At 46.6% G+C, this 20000-nt stretch overlaps 1 protein-coding gene across 2 annotated transcripts in view; it reads left to right on the top strand.

The window, feature by feature from the left end:
• LOC119596588 (DISP complex protein LRCH3-like) overlaps positions 1-20000 on the top strand; it is a 72474-nt gene that overhangs the window by 36288 nt on the left and 16186 nt on the right. The window contains exon 2 of one of the 2 annotated variants that reach the window (XM_037945906.1): positions 15918-16644. The exons of the other annotated variant lie outside the window; for it this stretch is intronic. Coding sequence (XP_037801834.1) covers positions 15918-16000 — 83 coding nt within the window. The 3' untranslated portion in view covers positions 16001-16644. Of the gene's footprint in view, positions 1-15917; positions 16645-20000 lie in introns of those variants that run through there. 2 annotated transcript variants of the gene reach the window in all.

Below are 20000 nucleotides of genomic sequence, written 5' to 3'. Positions count from 1 at the left end.
TCACCACTTCCACCTTTTCCTCCCACTTTACCTCTTTCCTCTTCCTCTTCCTCTCCCCTCATCCCCTCCTATTCAGGCCCATTCTTCTCCCTTCACCTACCTGGCACTAGCGTGAAGAGTGGCACTCACCTGAACGAGAGGCAGTAATGGCAAACAGGTTGTTCCCTTGGCACTGTGAGTCAGACCTTGTGTAGTGTCGCAATGAGGGGAAATGTTGGACTGATGGACGGAACGAGTGAGGGCCAGAGAGTGCCACGAGTGAGGGCCAAAGAGTGCCACGAGTGAGGATTGAGGAATGCCAGAGTTCCAAGGAGGAGAGAAAGGTGAGGCGAGAGGGAACGAACAGCAGGACAAGAGGGTTACTTATACACTTCGCTCTCACCCTCTCCTCTTCCTCTCTCGTTCTCGTTCTCCCTTTCTTCCTCCTCTCTCCCATTCTCTCTCTCCCTCTCTCTCTCTCTCTCTCTCTCTCTCTCTCTCTCTCTCTCTCTCTCTCTCTCTCTCTCCTCTCTTCTCTCTCTCTCTCTCTCTCTCTCTCCTCTCTCTCTCTCTCTCTCTCTCTCTCTCTCTCTCTCTCTCTCTCTCTCTCTCTCTCTCTCTCTCTCTCTCTCTCTCTCTCCTACCCCCTTCTCCTCTTCCACCTCCAATTCCCCTCTCGCCCCCTTTCCCTCTCTTCCTCTTTCTCTCACCTTTTTGCTGTCCCTTTCCCTCTCCTCTCCCTCACCTCACTTTCTACTTCTCCCTCTCTTCTTTCTCCCCATTCCCTTATCTCTTTCCCCTCTCCCCTCCTACTCTCCTCACCTACCCTCTTTCCCCCTCCCATCTCTCTCTTTTCGCCTCCCTTCTCACCCTTTCCCATCTCCTTTCCCCTCCCCCCGATCCCCACCCTTTTCCCTTCCCCGTCTCCTTTCCCCTCCCCATCTCCCCTCGATCCCCACCCTTTTCCCTTCCCCATCTCCTTTCCCCTCCCCATCTCCCCTCCCTCGACCCCCATTCCCCTCCCCCGTCTGGCAGCCCCAAGCACCCGGGAGACACCGTTACCAACGTCCCATACAGCCTCACAACACCCCATTGTTTCGAAACCAAGACGGAAAGATTTTTGGTTTGAAAATACTTGCACCGAAATAGATAATGTATAGATGAAGAGAACGGGAAATAGAAATAAAACAGACGAAAGGATAAGACGATGAAAATGGGGTATAAAGATAAGAACTAGTAAAATAAAGGCAGAATGAGAAAAATGTAAGAATAATAAGTCATTGATAAAGAGTGGATGATTGAATAATTGCTTAGCAGCTTATGAAGTAGAGTCGAAGCAAATAAAACAAACAAAAAGTACAAGGGTTTGAGGAAAAATGGGAACGATAGAATCAAAGGAAATACAAACACATGTTTTCCTGATGCGAATGGGAAATACTGGACGATACTCATATCGTCCAGTATTTCCCATTCGTATTTTTTTCCCCGAAATTAAAGATGTGGTTAGTGTGGACTTGGCATTATTCCTGTGTTTGTTTTGAATTATTGTAAAACATTAAGGATATATAACGCGGAAAAATAATCTGTTGCATTTGGACGAATCAGTATATGGATACAGGATGTTTGGGAAAAAATACTGTTCGCTGTTAATGGGATGCGTATTGGTATTAATGAGAGATATTGACAGCGCTCTGATTAGGTGCTGCGTCGGACTTCATGATTCATTGCATGGTGTGTTGTCCTCTCTATCCTATATCCTTCTGTGTCCAATATATCCTCTGTAATTAGGTTTCTGAGAGTCTGTTGCATGATAGATTTTATTCTTGATCCTATATATGTATCCAATAAATGATCCTTTTAACATCCTTTATAGTTAGGTTTCTGAGAGTCCATCCACGTCTCATGTTCTTGATCCTATATATGTCTTCCGTCTATCCTTAAAATTGGCCTATAAATATCCTTTGTGATTAGGTTTCTGAGAGTCCATTCACACTTCATAAGGATCCGCGATAGGATCAGGAACAGCGGTAAGGATCCGTGGAGGAAGATGGGAAGGAGGAGAAGGGGGGGGGGGACTAAAAAAAAAGGGGTGGGTGGGGGGGAAGTAGGAGAAGAATACGAAGGAAATATTTATGTGGGAAAGGATTATTGGATTTCGAAATTGGACGCGCGGAGAGGGTTCGGTTTGATTGTCTCTCTCGCAGCCAGGGTTGGGATTTTGGAATAGGGTGAAGGGTTAAAAGGGTGAGGGGGATGCGTGCTGTGAGAGAAGGGTGAGGGGGGGGGGAGTGTGAGCGTTAGGGGTTAGAAGGGTGAGAGCTAGGGTGCATTTTAGGGTGATATGAGCTTTGAGAGAAGAGTGAGAGACAAGTGTGAGAGGGCTAGGAGGGTGGGGTTTTAAGGGTGATGCGAGCTAGAAGAGAAAGGTGACGAACGAGAGTGTGTCAGGTTAGAAGGGTGAGGGCCAGGGTGCGTGTAAGGGTATTCTGTACAGTAAGAGAGCAGAGGGTTGTGCGTGTGTGCTGAGGGTGCGCTAGGAGGAGGGGGAGGAGGAGGGTGCGCGTGAGAAGTGACATTAGGAGATGAAAGATAAGGGGGGGGGAGGGGAGGTGAGATAGAAGAGGTGCAGAGTTTTCGACAGGAGGGATTAGCGTAAGGAAGATCAGTGTGCGGGGAGAAAACAGCATTACGACTGTTCTTACTTTCCCCTCTCCCTCAGTGCCCTCTCCTTCTGTCTCCCCTCCCCCAGTGCCCTCTCCTTCTGTCTCCCCTGCCCCAGTGCCCTCTCCTTCTGTCTCCCCTCCCCCAGTGCCCTCTCCCCACAAGTCCTTCCACAGGGAACAGACGCTCCCAGGACAATCGCGTATCTCATTTTACTGAATTTCGTTTCGCGTCAAGACTCATTTCTCTGGTGCTTCCTCTCCTCCTTCCCTTCCTTCGTCGTTTCTCCTCCCCTCCTCCCTTTCTCCTCCCCTTCGTATCCCCTCTCTTGCACTCCTCTTCCTCTCTCTCTCTACCTTGGGTATTCCCCTTGTCCCTTTCTCCTACTTGTTCTGTCCCTTGCTCTCTTTGTCTCTTTTGCCTCTTTCGTCTCCTCTTCTCTCCCCTCCCTTCTCCCTCGCCCCCTCCCCCCCCCATCTCAAGTGGGTATGGTGGGCGTATCTGATCAAAGGAGACGCCCAAACGAAGCCTTTGTTGTGGGTGTGTGTGGGGTACATAGCGAGTGTGTCTGTTCCATACTGTGCGGCCAGAGATGTTACTGTGTTGGTTGTGGTGGTCTTTTATTTTGTCTTATCGATTGATTCCTTTCTTTGTTCTTCATTATCACCATCATCTTTTTCTTTTCCTTTTTCTCTTTCTCTTTCTCTTTCTTCTTCAGTAGTTTTTGTTTATTTATTATTTATTGATTCAGTTACTTACTCTTACCATCATCGTCATCGTCATCGTCATCGTCATCGTCATCGTCATCGTCATCACATCATCATCATCATCATCATCATCATCTCCTCATAATCATATTTGTTATCATCGTTATTAACAGTGTTGCCATCCTCATCATCATTAACATTATTATTATTTTATTTTTTTCCTTTGATAAAGACGGCTTTTAAAATGAATAGTTGGCCTACGTCGGTTAAAATGATTGTGCTCTTGGTAATGTTACAATTGTGTCGAGCGATTTATTTGATAATTTCCTGTGTGATGGTGATGATGATGATGATGATTAGGGCGGCAATGAGGAAGTTAATGAATGTCCAAAGTTCGATATTGGCATAATCGATTATCGTAATTGGATTGGGAATAGAACATCTGGTACGTTTAAATATGATATGTATGGCAAAGTATATTATAACAGAGAATATGTGTCATACTGTTAGTATGCTAATTCGTTAAAAAAAATGTGATTCAAATGTACGTCTGTATGATGTTTTATAGTTTCCTGTTACGTTATGCTATATTTTTTGTGGTCTAGATTCAGTAAAATTGGATGTTATTAATATTCGGGTTTTAGTTCGTCATAGGAATTGGCCACAGTTACAGTAAATTCTGGTAAGTTCTAGTTTTATTAATGTCATTTTTAGTCAGTTGTAGTTGCAGTTAATGTCACTTTCAAGAGGTTATGGTTTTAGTGGGATCGTCTCCGTGAGTTTTAACTTCAGTAATTTCGGATTTTAGCGGATTTTCGTTTTAGCGAATAGAATATCTGTTCGTCAGCAGAGGGAAGCCGTACCCTGGCGCCCAAACGGACGACCCGCGGCCATTAACCTTTGGGCGGGCGGGCATTAGACTTTACAAACAGCGTAATGTGTGGGCGTGTGAAGGCCGTTTCCCCTTCGTCGTGTGCTGATAACCTTCCCTCAAAGCCCCGCCCACCCGATGACGTCATTATCCAGCCCTCTGACGTCATCGACCTCCCCCTCCCCCTCCCCCTCCCTCCCTCGTAATGCATCGCGAGGACGTCACGGTCTGGCGGCCGGCGCGTGCGATCGGCGTCGTCGCGGAGCCGGAAATTAACGGCGACGGTCCGTGAACACTCGCGCGGGCTTTTTGCGCACGTGCTGTACAATCACAATTTTTGCGCACGTGCAGTACAATCACAATTTTTGCGCACGTGCAGTACAATCACTATTTTTGAGCACGTGCTATAGAGTCACTACTTTCCGCGTACGTGCAAGACAGCCAGAATTTTTTGAGCATGTGCTATGCAGTCACTACTTGTGTACGTGAAAGTATAGTCGCTAATTGTTGCGCACGTGCAGTATATCCACAATGTTTGAACACTTTCCGTAGTGACAATTTCTAAGCGCATGCTGATGTGTCTAGTTTTATTCGAAACGTCACTGCATGTTATTCCTTTCTAGTTGTGACTGCGTTGAATTTAATATTTGTATGCATTTTGTTGTATTCCTTGCAGCTGCAGTTATTGTTACAGACGTTCTGCAGAGTCACAACTTCGCGCACGTAATAAACACACACTTCGTATGTAAATAGGCAATGGTACAGATTACCAAGAAGTGGTATAAAGGGTAATGCATAGAAAACGGGAAGCATTTCAGTTCCTTTCTCTAATGGATCATTACATGCATGGAGGTGCCAGTGAACAAGGATTTCAAGAAAGGGATATAACCTGTCATTTATTTGTTATTGTATTTTATCGACCAGAATTCCTGCCGTCTTTATTACACCGTCTTTTATTGGCCTGAAAAAAAAAAAACGTTTACCAAAACGAACGTTTACCACCATTTATGACTCTCGTCCTAATGTAATTATATCGGTGTTATTTTCCTTAAAAAAACGTTTGCCTTAATTGAGGTTTATTGGCTATCAACGCCAGATGGAAAACAAAAAGTAAGAAAAAAATAGATAGTTCAGAATTACAGGAATTATAGATTAATTATAAATTAGTTAAAAAAAATAGAGAGAAAGAACAAGAATTTTTTTTTTTATATAAGAGAGGAGAAAAACAAAAAAAAGATGAAGAGGAAAAAGTTCTTTATGGCCTTGTTGCCTTCTTTCTTCTAATTTCTTCTTTCTTCTTCTTTCTTTCTTCTTTCGACTAATCTTGAGCTCTTATCTGCTAGAGGAACACGGTACGATCTTCTTATCGCCTTATCGCTTTGCAAGTGCAGGTAATGCACTGCTTAGTTTTATCTTTTGCCGAGTTTCGTGTGCATGTTTGGCGAAAGCTTGTTTTTTTTTTTCATTTAGGCCTTATTCATTGGTATGATTAGCGTTTGGATAATTCGTTCGCTTTCTTCTTCAGTTTTATATTCCTCGTTTGACTTAACCTTCCTCTTCTTCTTCTTCTTCTTCTTCTTCTTTTTCTTCTTCTTGTTGTAAATATTGTTTATACATATTAGTCTGGCTTCGATATCGCTTCGGGCGCACTTCAGGCGACGCTAAGAATGCTCCTCTGCCGTTCACGCATGACGGCGCCCTTTGTTTTGCGGAATTGGCGGGCGGGATGGCTGGTTCGTGGTCTTTGGGGGCGTGGCGGTGCGGGCGCGGGCGGGATGGTGACGTCACTCGGCTTTCCGATGCTGGGTCGTCGTCGGTTTGTGCGTTTCTGGCTTTTTTGTATTTTCTTTTATAAGTATGGCCTTCTCTTTCTCTCTTCTTCTCTTCCTCCTCCTCCTCCTCCTCCTCCTCCTCCTCCTCCTCCTCCTCCTCCTCCTCCTCCCCCTCCCTCCCCTCCTCCCTTCCCCCCCTCCTCCCTTCCCCTCCTCCCCCTTCCTTTTCTCTCTTCCCCTTCCCACCCCATCACCCCCCCCCCCCTCAGCAGGCACACGCGCATGAGGCGAACAGGTGCCTCGCAAAGACCGGATCGCATGGAAGCATATCTCGTTTATGTTAATTCTTTTACGACCAGGCTATCGAGCTGGGCGGTTCTGGAGGCCGGGGTCGTGTTCAGAGCGCCGCCGGTCGTGGAGGTGGGGCGGGGTTTTGGTCGTCGGCTCGCGGCCTGGAGGGGGAGGTTGGAGGGGGAGGTGTAGGGGGAGGGGGGACCTGAGGGGGAAGTTAATGGGGGAGGTGGGAGGTGGAGAGGGTGGAGATTGGAGGGGGAGAGGGAAATGGAGGTGGAGCTTTGAGGAGGGAGTAGAGGTGGAGGAGGAGGAGGAGGAGGAGAAGAAGAAGAAGAACAAGAACAAGAACAAGAACAAGAACAAGAACAAGAAGGAGAAGGAGAAGGAGAAGGAAGTAGAGTAGCGATTGGAGGAAGAAGGACAGGAGGCGAGAGAAATAAGTTTTCTGTCGCAATTGCATTGAGTGGCTAACGTGTGTTTCTGTCCGTTTGATTTGCTTTGTTTGTAGGTTTCATGGTCGACATTAAATATTGTGCATTTTGAAGATTACTTCAGATAGTTATACTGCCAAAATAAACCAGGTAAAGATAGCCAGACTAATGATATAAAAGCTGATATTCGGCCGAGTGTTATCACGTTATTTCTTCGTAATTCGATTTCTCTGGCTCGGTTTTCCATTCGTATTTCCGCTCGTGGGTATTTGCTTTAATTGGATTTCGGCGGGAGGGTATTTTTAGCCCGGCAATTTCGTTTCGAGTCTGCCGTCCGTTTGGGCAACACTTCATTTTCGCGGGATTTTTTTCCTGGCGTGATTTCTATTTTGCTTTTCTGTTTTTTTCTGTTTTTTGTTTGTTTGTTTGTCCGTTGGGTTGTTTTTTGTGTGTGTTTTTTTATGGTTATAGATTGATAGTTTTATTCTCTCCTCTCTCTCTCTCTCTCTCTCTCTCTCTCTCTCTCTCTCTCTCTCTCTCTCTCTCTCTCTCTCTCTCTCTCTCTCCTCTCTCTCTCTCTCTCTCTCTCTCTCTCCTATTTCCTCCTTCCTTTTTCCTCTCACCCTCCCTCTCCTCCTCTTCCTTCCCTCCCTCTCCCTCTTCCTCTTCCATCCTTCCTTCCTTTCCCTTTTTCAGTCCCTTTCATCCCTACCTCTCTTCCTCCCTCTCCTCCCCTCTCCCTCCTTTTCTTCCCTCCCTCTCTCTCACCTCCCTTTCCATCCTTCCCTTTCCCATCCCTCCCTCTCCTTCCCTATCCCTCCTCTTCCATCCTTTCCTCCCCATACCTCCCTTTCTCCTCCTTTCCTTCCCCTCCATCTTCCCTCCCCCATCCTCCCTCTCTCCCTCCTTCCCGCCCGTCCGTGCTATAGGTGTTCCTCCTCGAAGGACTGTGTTAGCGAAGGAAATTGCTCGTTGTGCAAGCGGCTCTTAATGTTGTTTGCAAACTTCGTTAGTCTTTGGTGTTTGAGTTTGGGAGCCTTGAATTTTTGTTTGTTTTTCTTTTCTCCTCTTTTCGTCTCTTTTTTTTTCTTTTTTCTTTCATTAACTTCCTACTTGTTGTGAATTTGTGAAAGTCGTTTTGGGATTTGTCGTTTGGCGAAGTCCAGTCGGAGGTAGAAAGTTTGGGTTTTTAAACGGCAGCCGCTTTTCCTCCTCTACAGCTGGGCGGAAAGTTGGGTGGAAAGAATAATAATAGTGATAGTGACGATAAAAGATAGGGGTGATGGTTAAGCCAAGAAGACGCCGTGTATTGCTGATTACAGTCGGTTCTGAAAGTCTGGTCGCACTCGCTTGGCGGAGATGACTTTGTGCGAATAGAAAGGAATCTGTGTTTTGGTCTCCGGTTCTATCTCCTTTTCTTTTTTCAGTGAATGTCACCTTTCTCTCTCTTTCTGTCTGTCTCTCTGTTTGTCTGTCTCTCTTTCTATATGTCTCTCTTTCTCTCTTAATCTCTCCCCCTTTCTATGTCTCTCTTCTCTCTCTCTCTCTCTCTCTCTCTCTCTCTCTCTCTCTCTCTCTCTCTCTCTCTCTCTCTCTCTATATATATATATATATATATATATATATATATATATATATATATATATATATTTTGTGTGTGTGTTTGTGTGTGTGTGTGTGTGTGTGTGTGTGTGTGTGTGTGTGTGTGTGTGTGTGTGTGTATGTGTCTGTGTGTCTGTGTCTTTGTCTGTGTATCTTTCTGTCTCATTTTTTCTCACTATTTCTATATCTTGACATTCATCTCTTTTCGTCACATTCTGTAAGTCATTCCTCCTTTCTTTCTTCGCTCCCTCTTTCTCACCATTTTCATTTTATCATGTAGTGTATCATCTAATGCCACCCATTTATCGGCTTTCGTCGTTCAGCAACTATTGAAACTTCTTTTTATATATGAATCAGCTGGGTGACAAGTCAGGAATGTCAGCTGTACACAAAAGCGATATTATCAGCATCACTGAAGGCCCCAAAAGAAGAATTTGTTTTATTTATTCACTTATTTGTTTATTTATTTATTTATTGTTATTATGTGGTTCTTTGTTTATTTCCTCTAATTTTGTAAATGTGTGATTAGATCGTTTCCACATTCGTATTGACGCGACCGTAGCGTTGCCAATCTAAGGGGTGGCATGAGGGCGGTTTTCATTCCACAGGAGTCGGTAATGGGCGGGGAGGAGGCGGTGACATTCCGGCCGCGTTACTTTGGATGGAAAGGTCCCATTACGGGATTTTATTTAGTCGTTTTATGTCGTTATTGTTGTTTTTAAGGTCGTTATCGTGACTCTCTTTCTCACCGTTCGCCGGATTTTACTCGGTTTTCTTGTCTTTACCTTGACATTGATCATCACTGTTTCCATTATGTACTTTTTTCTTCTTCCTCTTGGTCTTCCTGCTTGCTCCTCCTCCTCCTCCTCCTCCTCCTCCTCCTCCTCCTCCTCCTCCTCCTCTTCCTCCTCCTCCTCCTCCTCCTCCTTCTCCTTCTTCTTCTCCTCCTTCTCGTTTTTCTCCTTCTTCTCCCCCCTTTTCTCCTCCTTCTCCTCCATCTCGTCCTCCTTCACAGCCTTCATTATGACCATCATGGAACGTTTCTTACTCTTGCAGTCGGATTCTTGCACCGACCCGACTAATCGCAATGGCAAGGCTGCTTTCCGGCGCCGGAGCCACTTTTCCTTCGTCGTTTTCCTCTTTGTCCCCACGAGCGTCGCCGCCGCCTCTTGCGTCGCCTCGGCCTTGACCCGCTGCCTCACCTGGTGCGGAGGGGGAGGGAGGAGGGAGGGTAGGGGAGGAGGGAGGAGGGAGGGTAGGGGAGGAGGGAGGAGGAGGAGGTGGAGGAGGGAGGAGGAGGAGGTGGAGGGAGGAGGAGAGGTGGAGGGAGGAGGAGGAGGTGGAGGGAGGAGGAGGAGGTGGAGGGAGGAGGAGGAGGTGGAGGAAAGAGCGGAGGAGAGGGGAGGGGGAAGGGAAAGGGAGGGGGAAGGAAGGGGGAGGGGGAAGGAGGCGGAGGAGGAATAGGAACAGGAACAGGAAGAATAGGGATAGGAATAGGAATAGGAATAGGGTGATGACGATGATGGTGATTATTGATAACAGAAAGAGAAACAAAAAATGAAGATCAAAATGGCGCTGAAAAAGAAGATGAAAAAAAAAAAGCGTGAATCATCATCACCGCCATGATGCTACACTTTGCATTCTCGTTCGTAAGGTTGGTTTCCCTCGCTTTTGACTGGGATTTTGGCCTCTGCGCGAGTCCCGATCACGAGGTCGCGAGGCATGTCATTGCGGGAAGGTTGCTTTAGTGACGTCACCGCTCGCGTTGCGGTCTGGGGTGTGAATAGTGGAAGAAGACGTGACCGATAATAAAGGAGGGTGATTAGAGGGAAGCGAAGATGCCGAGGAGACCACTGGAAATGGCGCCGCTGCGACGGAGGAAAGGTGGGGGGGGGGGCCTCCAGGAGCTCGGCTAGGGCGGCGGGCTCCTGCGGGAGAAAAGTGGTGCTCCTGTGTTATTTTTTAAACTTTTTTTTTTCTCAAATTCACCTACAGAGTCAGTGACATGACGACCTCACTGTGTAGTAGTGTAAATACTGTCCTATCGGCTGTCTTAAGTCGAACTTATACAGTCCAGTGATATGTTGATACGTAGTAACGTTTTATCACTAGTATGTCCAGAATTCGGTTATAGAAACCATATAACGTTATAAAAATGTTATATTGGTGGTAGCGTATACCTATTGACTTATCGGTATTCGCCCTGGACAAGCAGTATAATGGTTTTATGATAATTGTATTGTAACATACCTGTTGTACCTATTGACTTAATGATGTTCTGATGTTTGTGGCTGACCTGTGGAAACGGAATAATGATGTGATGTTAAGTAACATGTTATAGTGTAATGGGGTTAAGGAGAGGAGCGAATGAGAGAGGAAGGGCGGGGAAGGGAAGAGAAGGGAAGGATGGGGAGGGGAATGTGAGGAAAGGGGGAGGAGTGGGAAGTGGAGAGGCGGGGAGAGAGAGAAGAAGAAAAATAATGATAGTAAAGAAGAAGAAGAAGAAGAAATTTTCAATTAAAAAAGAAATATAAAATATATCATTGACGAAATTAACAGCTGACCCGATTGGGAACACTGTTGCACGATGATTCTGATTGCTAATACTGACGCCTGATGATTGCACAGTATTCGCTACACGGGGTTTGCAATATTCATGTTGATCGAGACCCAGGGTGAGTTTGATGAGGTGACATTTGATACCTTATCAGTGCATGTTGTTCCAGGGCAGGGATAAACTTGAGTAATGGATAGGTAAAAGATCGAGTAAAACTTGTGTAATGATTGAGTAAATGATTAATGAGTAAATGGTTAGTTGGAATTAGTGAGTAAAATGGGCGAAGTTGAATGAATGGGTATATCAGTAAGATAATGGAAGGACTCTGTTGAATAGAGAAGTATACGCTATTGGTGAATAAGGATAGAGGATAGATGGTGAAAAGCGTAGGATAGATGGATGACCATTTAAAACGTAGAATAAAAGCAACGCGTTAATTAAAACACAGACGTGTATTAAAAAAAAAAAAAAGAAAAAAAAAGAGAGAGAGAGAGAGAAAAATATATATATGTATATGTATATATATATATATATATATATATATATATATATATATATATATATATATATATATATATATATATATATATATATATATATATATATCCATCCCTTGTTACATAAATGGGATTGAAATATCACAGAATTATTATTATGAATTTGGAACGAGGCGACTTTCTGAATACCTTTGAAAACAGACAATGGTGATGCGAGAAAAAAATGTGCTGAAATGTGCGAATTTAACAATGGAGTGAGGGAGCGAAGGGGAGAGGAGGAGGGAGCGAAGGGGAGAGGAGGAGGGAGCGAAGGGGAGAGGAGGAGGGAGCGAAGGGGAGAGGAGGAGGGAGCGAAGGGGAGAGGAGGAGGGAGCGAAGGGGAGAGGAGGAGGGAGCGAAGGGGAGAGGAGGAGGGAGGGAGAGGGGAGAGGAGAGCAAGGTGATTATAGCAGATGAAGAGGGAGAAGAGTGGGCGAGGGGAGAGACAAGGAGATTGGAAGGGTTAAAGAGGATAGGGAGAGGGAAAGAGAGAGGGAAAGAGAAAGGGAAAAGAGAGTGGGAGAGGGAGTAGGGGAGGAAGAGGGAGGTGGAAAAATGAGACATAAAAATTTAAGTAACAAAGAATAACACCAATTTAGGGGAATAGCGTTAAAAATATAGAAAAGAAGACAGTGGACATAAAAAAAATAAAAAAGCAAAGGAGGCGAGAACAGAAGGAAAGAAAATATTCCTTCCAGAATTCCTTAAAAGATACGTTTTTTTTTTTTTTTTTTTTTTGTGGGGGGGGGGTAAAGCTTTTATTTTTTTTTAGGGTTATCGAAATACAGCCTTTGGAGTGAAGATAAAGTTGTCTGTTTTTAGCGTGTGGGCGTTTAATTGACTTGTTAATGCATTTGATAGGATGATTGGCGATTAGATAAGAGATAAGAGGTTCGTTAAAAGAAAAACAGACGGGAAAATTGAGAGGAATGCATGGGTGCGTGAATGCGCGTATGAGGAAGGGTGTGAGTAAGCAGTGAAAGGGAAGTGGGAACATGGGAGAACGAAAGAGAAATGAGACACGGACGCGCACGCAAACACGTACACAAACGGACACACACAGTCGGATACACACACATAGTCGGACACATACTCACTCATTCACTCACTCACTCACTATCACTCACATCACTCACTCACTCACCACTCACCACATACACACTCACCCCTCACTCACCCCCCACACACACACACACACACACCAACCAACCCCACAACACACACACACACACAAACACACCCCACACCAAAAATACAAACCCCCTTAAAAAATATCCCCCACCCCACACCACTCCCCCCCCCCCCCCCCACCCCACCACACACACCCACGGGCCACACACCACACACACACCACCCCCAAAATCAAAAAACCCCAAACACACACACACACACCCCCCCAAAACCACACACACACAACCCACACGGCACCCACACACCCCCCACACACCCCACACACACACACCAAAAAACCACCCCCCCAAAACCACCACCCCACCACCCCCACCACCCCACCACCCACACACCCCCCAAAAAAACCCACACCCCCCCACCCCCCCACCCCCCCCCCTCCCCCCACCACCCCCTCCCCCCCCCGCCGACCACCCCCCCCCGCCCAGACCCCGGCCCCCCGGGGCAACCGGGGTTTTCCCTCCCCAAAATTCCCCCTCCAAAACCCCTTTCACCCCCCCCTCCCCCCCTTTACCCCTTTTCCCCCTTCTTTTTCTCTCTCTCTCTCTTTTTTCTTCTCTCCTCTCTTTTCCCCCTCTCTCTCTCTTTTCCCCTTTTCTCTCTCTCTCTCTCCTCCCTCTTCCTCTCTCCTCTCTCTCTCTTCCCTCCCTCCCCCCCCCCTCCCTCCCTCCCCCCCCTCTTCCCTCTCTCTCTCTCCCCTCTCCCCTTCTCTCTTTTCTCTTCTCCTCTCCCCTCTCTTTCTGTTTCTCTCTCCCCCTCTTCCTCTTTTCTCATTTCGCGAACTCACTCCCTAAACTCACTCTCCTCCCCCCAACTCGGCCGACCTTTTTCACTGGGGGGTCAAGTGCCCGGGATACCGGGGCCAAAAATACAGCGTAGAGAACCCTTTGGGGTGGGGTGGGGGGGGTTGGGGGGGAAAGGGGGAGGGAGAGGGGGGGGGGAGAGGGGGGAGAGGGGAGGGGGGGAGGGAGGGGGAAAGGGGGGGGGGGGGGAAAAAGGGGGGGGAAAGGAAGGGGGGAGGGGGAGGTTTTGGCGGGCCAGAATAAAGACCCCTGAGGGGTGTTTTTTGGGGAGGGATTGCTGCTGGCGTGGTGAAAGAAGGGGAGGGAGGAAGGGGGAAAAGAAAAATTAAGAAAGAAAAAAAAGGGAAAAGGAATTTAAAGGGAAGAAAGAAAAAAAGGAAGGGGGGAAGGGGTGGGGAGAGAGAGAAAAAGAGAGAGAAGGAAAAGAAAAAAGAGAGAAGAAAAGAGAGAGAAAAAAAGAGAAGAGAGAGAAAAAAAAAAGAGAAAAAAAAGGGGGAAAAAGAGAGAGAGAGAAAAAAGGGGGGAGAAAAAGAGGAAAAGGGGAAAAGAAAAGAAGAGGAAAAAGAAGAGGGAGGAAAAGAGAGGGGAGAGAAAAGGGGAGGCGAGAGAAAAAGAGAAAAAGAGGAGAAAAAAGGAAGGGGAGAGAGAGAGAGAAAAAACAGAAGAGGGGAGAGAGAGAAAAAAGGGAAAAAGGGGGAAAGAAAAGAGAGAGGGGAAAGAGAGAGAGAAGAGAGAGAGAAAAAAGAGAGAAAGAAAAAAAAAAGGAGGAAAAAAAAAAGAGAGAAAAAAGAGAAGGAGGGGAAAAGGGGAGAGGAGAGAGGGGAGAAAAAGAGAGGAGGAAGAGAAGAAGAGAGGAGAAGAGGGGGAGGAAAAGAAGAAAAGAGAGAGAGAGAGAGAGAGAGGGGGAGAGGGGAGAGAGGGGGAGAGAGAAGAGGAAAGAGGAGAAAGAGAAAAAAAGAGAGGGGAAAAAAAAAAAAAAAGGAAAATGGAGAGAGAAAAAGGGGAAAGAGGAAAAAAAAAAAGAGAGAGAAAAAAAAAGGAGAGAGAGAAAAGGGGAGGGGAAAAAGGAAAGGAAAAAAGAGAAAAGAGAGAAAAAAAAAGAGATAGAATAGGGGAGGGGGTAAAAAAACACAGAAAAAAAAGGAGGAGAGAGAAATAGAAGCAAGGAACCAAAAAATAAAAATCCAAAAAAAGGGGAATTGACTGGGGATTGGGGGGGGGGCATTGACCAAGGGCAAACCATTTCAAAAATTCCTTTTCCAAAAGGGGGTTCGAAAAGGGGGGCGGGGGGGAGCACTTCGGGGGGGGGGGGGGGTTTTAAATACGAAATGGCATTCCCCTATTCACCCCCCCCCCCGGGGGCGTCCCTCCACCCTCTCCGCTTCACCCTCATTTAAAACCTTAACCTATCCTTCCTTCCACCCCTCCCCCTTTCCCCCTCTCCCCCCTCTCCTCCCTCGCCCCTAACCCCCAACCCTCCCTTTTCCCCCCCCCCCCCCCCCCCCCTTTAAACCCCCACCTCCGTCCCCCCCACCCAAAAAACCCCCCTTTCCACCCCCCCCCCCCCCAAAAGCCCATTCCCTCCGCCCCCCCTCATCCGCCCACCTCCGCCCACACCCCACCCCATCTACACCCTTAGCTTCGCCCGCACCTCCATCTCCGCCCACACTCCCATCTCCGCCCACACCCCACTCCCATCTCCGCCCACCCCCACACCCCATCTCCGCCCACACCCTATCTCCGCCCACACCCCCGCGGGCGTAGCGGGCTGTGATGTAAGGGAAAATGATTGATTTGACGATGCTTTCCTTTCATCTCCCTTATGTGTGATGTAACGCCATATGACTTCCCGGAATTTTGTGCAATTTCGTGGAAGTTTTATGGAATTTGTCGGAATTTTCGTGAATGAACGGAAGATTTAGATTTGGGATTTAGATTGAGGCATATGAAATCGTTTCTCTCTCTCTCTCTCTCTCTCTCTCTCTCTCTCTCTCTCTCTCTCTCTCTCTCTCTCTCTCTCTCTCTCTCTTTTTTTTTTCTCTCTCTCTCTTTTCTCTCTCTCTCTTTTTCTCTCTCTCTCTCTTTTTCTCTCTCTCCTATCCTCCTCTTCCTCTTCTCTTCCCCTCTCTTCTCTTCTCCTCCCCTTATCCCCTCCTCTCTCCCCTCTCCTCACTCTCCCCTCTTTTCTCTTCTCTCTCTCTCATCTCTCCTCTCTCTCTCTCTCTCTCTCTCTCCTCTCTCTCTCTCTTTTCTCCTCTCGTCTCTTCTCCTTTACTTTTGCTTTCTTTTTCGGGTTTTCTTTTAACTTTGTCTCCCGATTTTTCCCCGTTAAAGGCGTATGGATTTTTGGAGAGGGGAAAAAAGGAGAAAGATAAGGCGGAGATTGGGGGTTGAAATGGAATAAAGGGGTGGGTTGGGGGGGGCGGGGGGGAGGAAAGATAGGAATTTAATGGAATTTAAGAAGAAAAAACAAAAAAAGGAGCATCTTTAATAAACCTTCTTGTTTATCTTCCCAGGTACGGATGCGTGGATAAGTGAGGTACTCAAGGAGACCGTAAGTTTTTGTTTAAATTTCCCCAAGGGTCTTAGAAGTTCGTGAGTTTATCATCGATTTTTATGCAGTTTTTTTTTTTTGTTTCGGTTTGTTTTTAATGGAAGGAGTAATGGCGGGCGAGCGAAGGCGGAAGTTTATTACGGTTAATGTGTTTTGGTTTGCGTTTTTTTTTTTTTCTTTCTCTCTCTTTTTTCTCTTTTTTTATGTTTGTGGATTAGAAAGTATGAGCCATGTGGATGGCAGGGAACAGATAAATAATCCTTTCAGGTTTCGCAAAATGATTTGAGTGTGTGTGTGTTTGTGCGTATGTTTGTACGTGTGTGTTTGTGTGTGTGTGCATGTCGCGCGCACCCATAAAAAATAATAATAATAAAATTTTAAAAATCGTGAATTTGCATGTATGAAATTGCACGTTATACTGTACTCATATTATGCAAATGCCGTTAAAGATAACATTGACTCCATGAAATAGGGAGAAACGAAGCACGATTTGCACGGCTAGGGAAGACCGCAACCGGACGAAGAAGGCGCCTGACTGCAAAGGCGGCTTCATATCCGACCCAAGTCCAGCCGGTGCCATCTGCGCCTCTCCGGGCCTTTGATCCGAGCGGCGCCGTCGAAATCGCTCCCGTTGCGCCACGCTGCGTCGGGGCGTGACGGCCGAGGCTCTTAGCGGCGAGGCCTTTATTGAGCAGCTGATTAGGCCGAGAGGGAAGGGTGGGGCGGGGGGGGGGTGGAAAGAGAGGGGTGGACGCAGGGGAGGAAAGAGGGAGATACGGAGGAAAAGAGAAAGAGAAAATGAGAGAGAGAGAGAGAAAGAGAGAGAGAGAAAGAGAAAGAGAAAGAGAAAGAGAAAGAGAAAGAGAGAGAGAAAGAGAGAGAGAGAGAGAGAGAGGAGAGAGAGAGGAGAGAGAGAGAGAGAGAGAGAGAGAGAGAGAGAGAGAGAGAGAGAGAGGGGGGGGGGCACTTTCGCAGCCTTAACGTGGAAGGTGGGCGGCACGGGCGGCGGTGGCAGGGCAGTGGTGCCGCGCGGAGAAAGCAGGCGTCTGGATTCCGGTCACGTGGCACCTTCTGTCTGTCTGTCTTTCTGTCTAGAAGCTTCTCCTTCTCTCTGTCTCTCTCTGTGCCTGTCTCTTCCTCTCTCTCTCGCTATGTGTATCCTTGTTTGTTATCCTTTCGTTTCTCTTTTTGTTCGTCTTTGTTTTTAACTTTCTACCTCCTCATTCCATTCTCCTTGATTCTGAGTTACAGGATTCTTGTTTTCATTTAAATATAGTGCAGTTTTATCATGTTGCGAAAGCCTTTAACACACGCAGCCGCCCCTCACACGCCCCTCACACGCACACATACGTACACACATACTTACAAGGTGGGCGAAGGGGAGGAAGTGAGGAAGAAAGGGAGGGAAGATGGGGAAAAGGAAAGAAAGGGGGTAAGAAAGAAGGAAATGGGAGAGGGGAGAGGAAGAGGAAGAGGAGAGAGGGAGAGGAAGAGGGGGAGGGAAAGAGAGAGAGAGGGAGGGAGAGGGGGGGGGAGGAAATGGTGTTCTTGATTCGTGAAAGTTTGTGGAATGTAGACTTGATTTTTTTCCCAACTTGTAGCGGATTATGCTAAGCTAGAGGAGGGTCTTCGAGCAGGCAGTGTTTGGGGAAGAGGGGAGAGGGATGGGGATTAGCGATATGGTAGAGAAACTGTCAGAGGAATGAAGTGATAAATATGCATCGACATAGTATAGAGTTGTCTCTCCCCAATATATATATATATATATATATATATATATATATATATATATATATATATATATATATAATCTTTTAATGTGTGTGTGTGTGTGTGTGTGTGTGTGTGTGTGTGTGTGTGTGTGTGTGTGTGTGTGTGTGTGTGTGTGTGTGTGTGTGTGTGTGTGTGTGTGTGTGCATGCGTGCGTGCGTGTGCTCGCGCGCGCGTGTTTGGAGTGGTAGTAGATATTTGTTTTGATCCTCCCTCCCCTGTATATTCTTAGAATAAGTTTAAGTTTAAAAGAGACTTTCGTAAAACTTTCCCATTATGTAGATCTGGCAACTCATGCCAGAAGATTTTCTTAAAGGCATTTCGAATTCCGCAGCGAAGACTCTGAGAGATCAAAATATCGTGACTTTTTTTTTTTATACCGTGTTTTCAATTTTTGCTGATCACGTATAAGTCTAATGCCCAATTATTGAATAGCCATCGTCTGTTTAGGGATGAAATGTCTGTCGGGAAGTGGTAGTTCGTGGCATTTATTTCGTTGGCGGAATGGCTGATCCAGTTAATGTTGTCGAGAGTTCAAATAGGCCTATGCCCAGGGATTTATTCTGTCTTGATTGCGATAAGTTATTCGATTATGGCGATTCTCTATCTTAAATGCCGTTGGAGCTCTCAAGAAGGAAATAACCACGCGGCGGGAATCCATTTAGGTGACGTTTACTGCGACGACGGACGTAAAACCTCGCATCAGATGGAACGCCTTTGCGTCGCTTATTAGGTCTTCCGGCGGCGGAGGCTTCGTTAGTGCGGGGCTGACATGCTAAGGGAGGAGGCGGGGGGAGGGGAAGGGAAGGAGGGAGGGAGGGGTAGGGGAAGGGAAGGGAAGGGAAAGGGAAGGGAAGGAGGAAGGGGAGGGGGAGGAGGGAGGGAAAGGGTGGGAAAGGGGTAGGGAAGGGAAGGAGGGAAAGGGTGGGAAAGTGGTAAGGGGGGGGGACAGGGCAGGAAGGAGAAGGGAATTAAAAGGAATTGAAGGGAGGGAAGAGAGAAGAGGAGAGGAGAGAAAAGGGAAGGGGAAAGAGGAAGGAGGGAGAGAGAGGGTGTAGGGGAGGAGGTGAAAGTCAGTGCTAGGTTAGAAAGAGAGTGGGGAAGAGAGTAGAGGAAAGGAGATAGGAGGAGGGAGTGGAGGGGAATAGAAGAGAAGTGAAAATGAGCGGAGAAAAGAAAAAAAGAAATATATATACTCTTAGGAGGCGAAGTTTATAAGAAGAGCAGAAAGGCGAAACAGAAGGTAAACAAAAAAAAAAAAACGAGAAGAATGAGCTCAGGGACGCGGAAGAAAATGAAGCCGCAAATGAAAATTAAAATGAAGACGAAGACGAAGTCAGGGGAAGAAGAAAATGAAGAAGGAAAACGAGAAGGTCGAAATTTCGAGTCTGTCTCTGTCAGTATGTCTGTGTCTGTCTGTCTGTCTCTCTGTCAGTGAGTGTCTGTCTCTGTCTGGTCAGTTTGCCTGCCTGCCTGTCAGTTTGTCTGTCTGTCTAAGGCGCCTCGTCCGGGCGGTTCTCGAGGTGTTCAGCTTGTTCTCGGCTGATCACCGATACGCCTCAAGTTCTTTATCGCGTGACGGTGTTCGCGCATTCTGGCTTCGTGTTCGGCGATAAAGGTTGTTCATATTGTTTTTTAATTTTTTTTTACCGTGTGGTCTTTTCCTTTTCTCGTTTTATTATTATTCGGTTGTAGTATATTAGTCATGTTTCGTGTTTTATCTTTTTGATAAATGAACCCATTTATCATGTATATTTATTTAGATTTTATTAATGTTTAGGCATTGCATCGAACATTATCAAAGTACCAGGCCTTGTGCGTAAAGAGCTGACCCCCCTCCCCCCATATCGCATGAGGGGGAGATGGGGGGTGGGGTAAAATAGGGGATTAGTAGATTTATTGGTTGTAATTAAAACGGAAGAGGACAGTCAAAAAGACGTATTTGCTGTAGTTAACGAAGAAATTAATATGAGAATGAATAACTAGATACGTCAATGTAGGTCTTCCTCCAAGTGTGTCGCGTGACGTTATCTTCACAGTTGGTTTGACGAGGCACTGATGGATCCATACGGCGGGCGGTATTGGCACTTTCGAGGCCAGTGCCGCGCGCAGTGCCAAAGGGAGGGGGAGTATGGCGGGGATAGGGAGAGGGAGAGGGAGAGAGTTCAAGGTTGTGAGGAGTGAGGGAGGAGAGAATAAGGGGAGGAGGAGGGGGTGGAGAAAGAGGGGGAGAGAGGGAGTATGGCAATGACACGTGGCATAGTGATGACAAGGT

The sequence above is a fragment of the Penaeus monodon genome, chromosome 38 (assembly GCF_015228065.2).
Source record: "Penaeus monodon isolate SGIC_2016 chromosome 38, NSTDA_Pmon_1, whole genome shotgun sequence".
Taxonomy (NCBI): Eukaryota; Metazoa; Arthropoda; class Malacostraca; order Decapoda; family Penaeidae; genus Penaeus; species Penaeus monodon.
The sequence above is the reverse complement of the archived record's forward strand: the minus strand, read 5'-3'. Positions and strand labels throughout refer to the sequence as shown.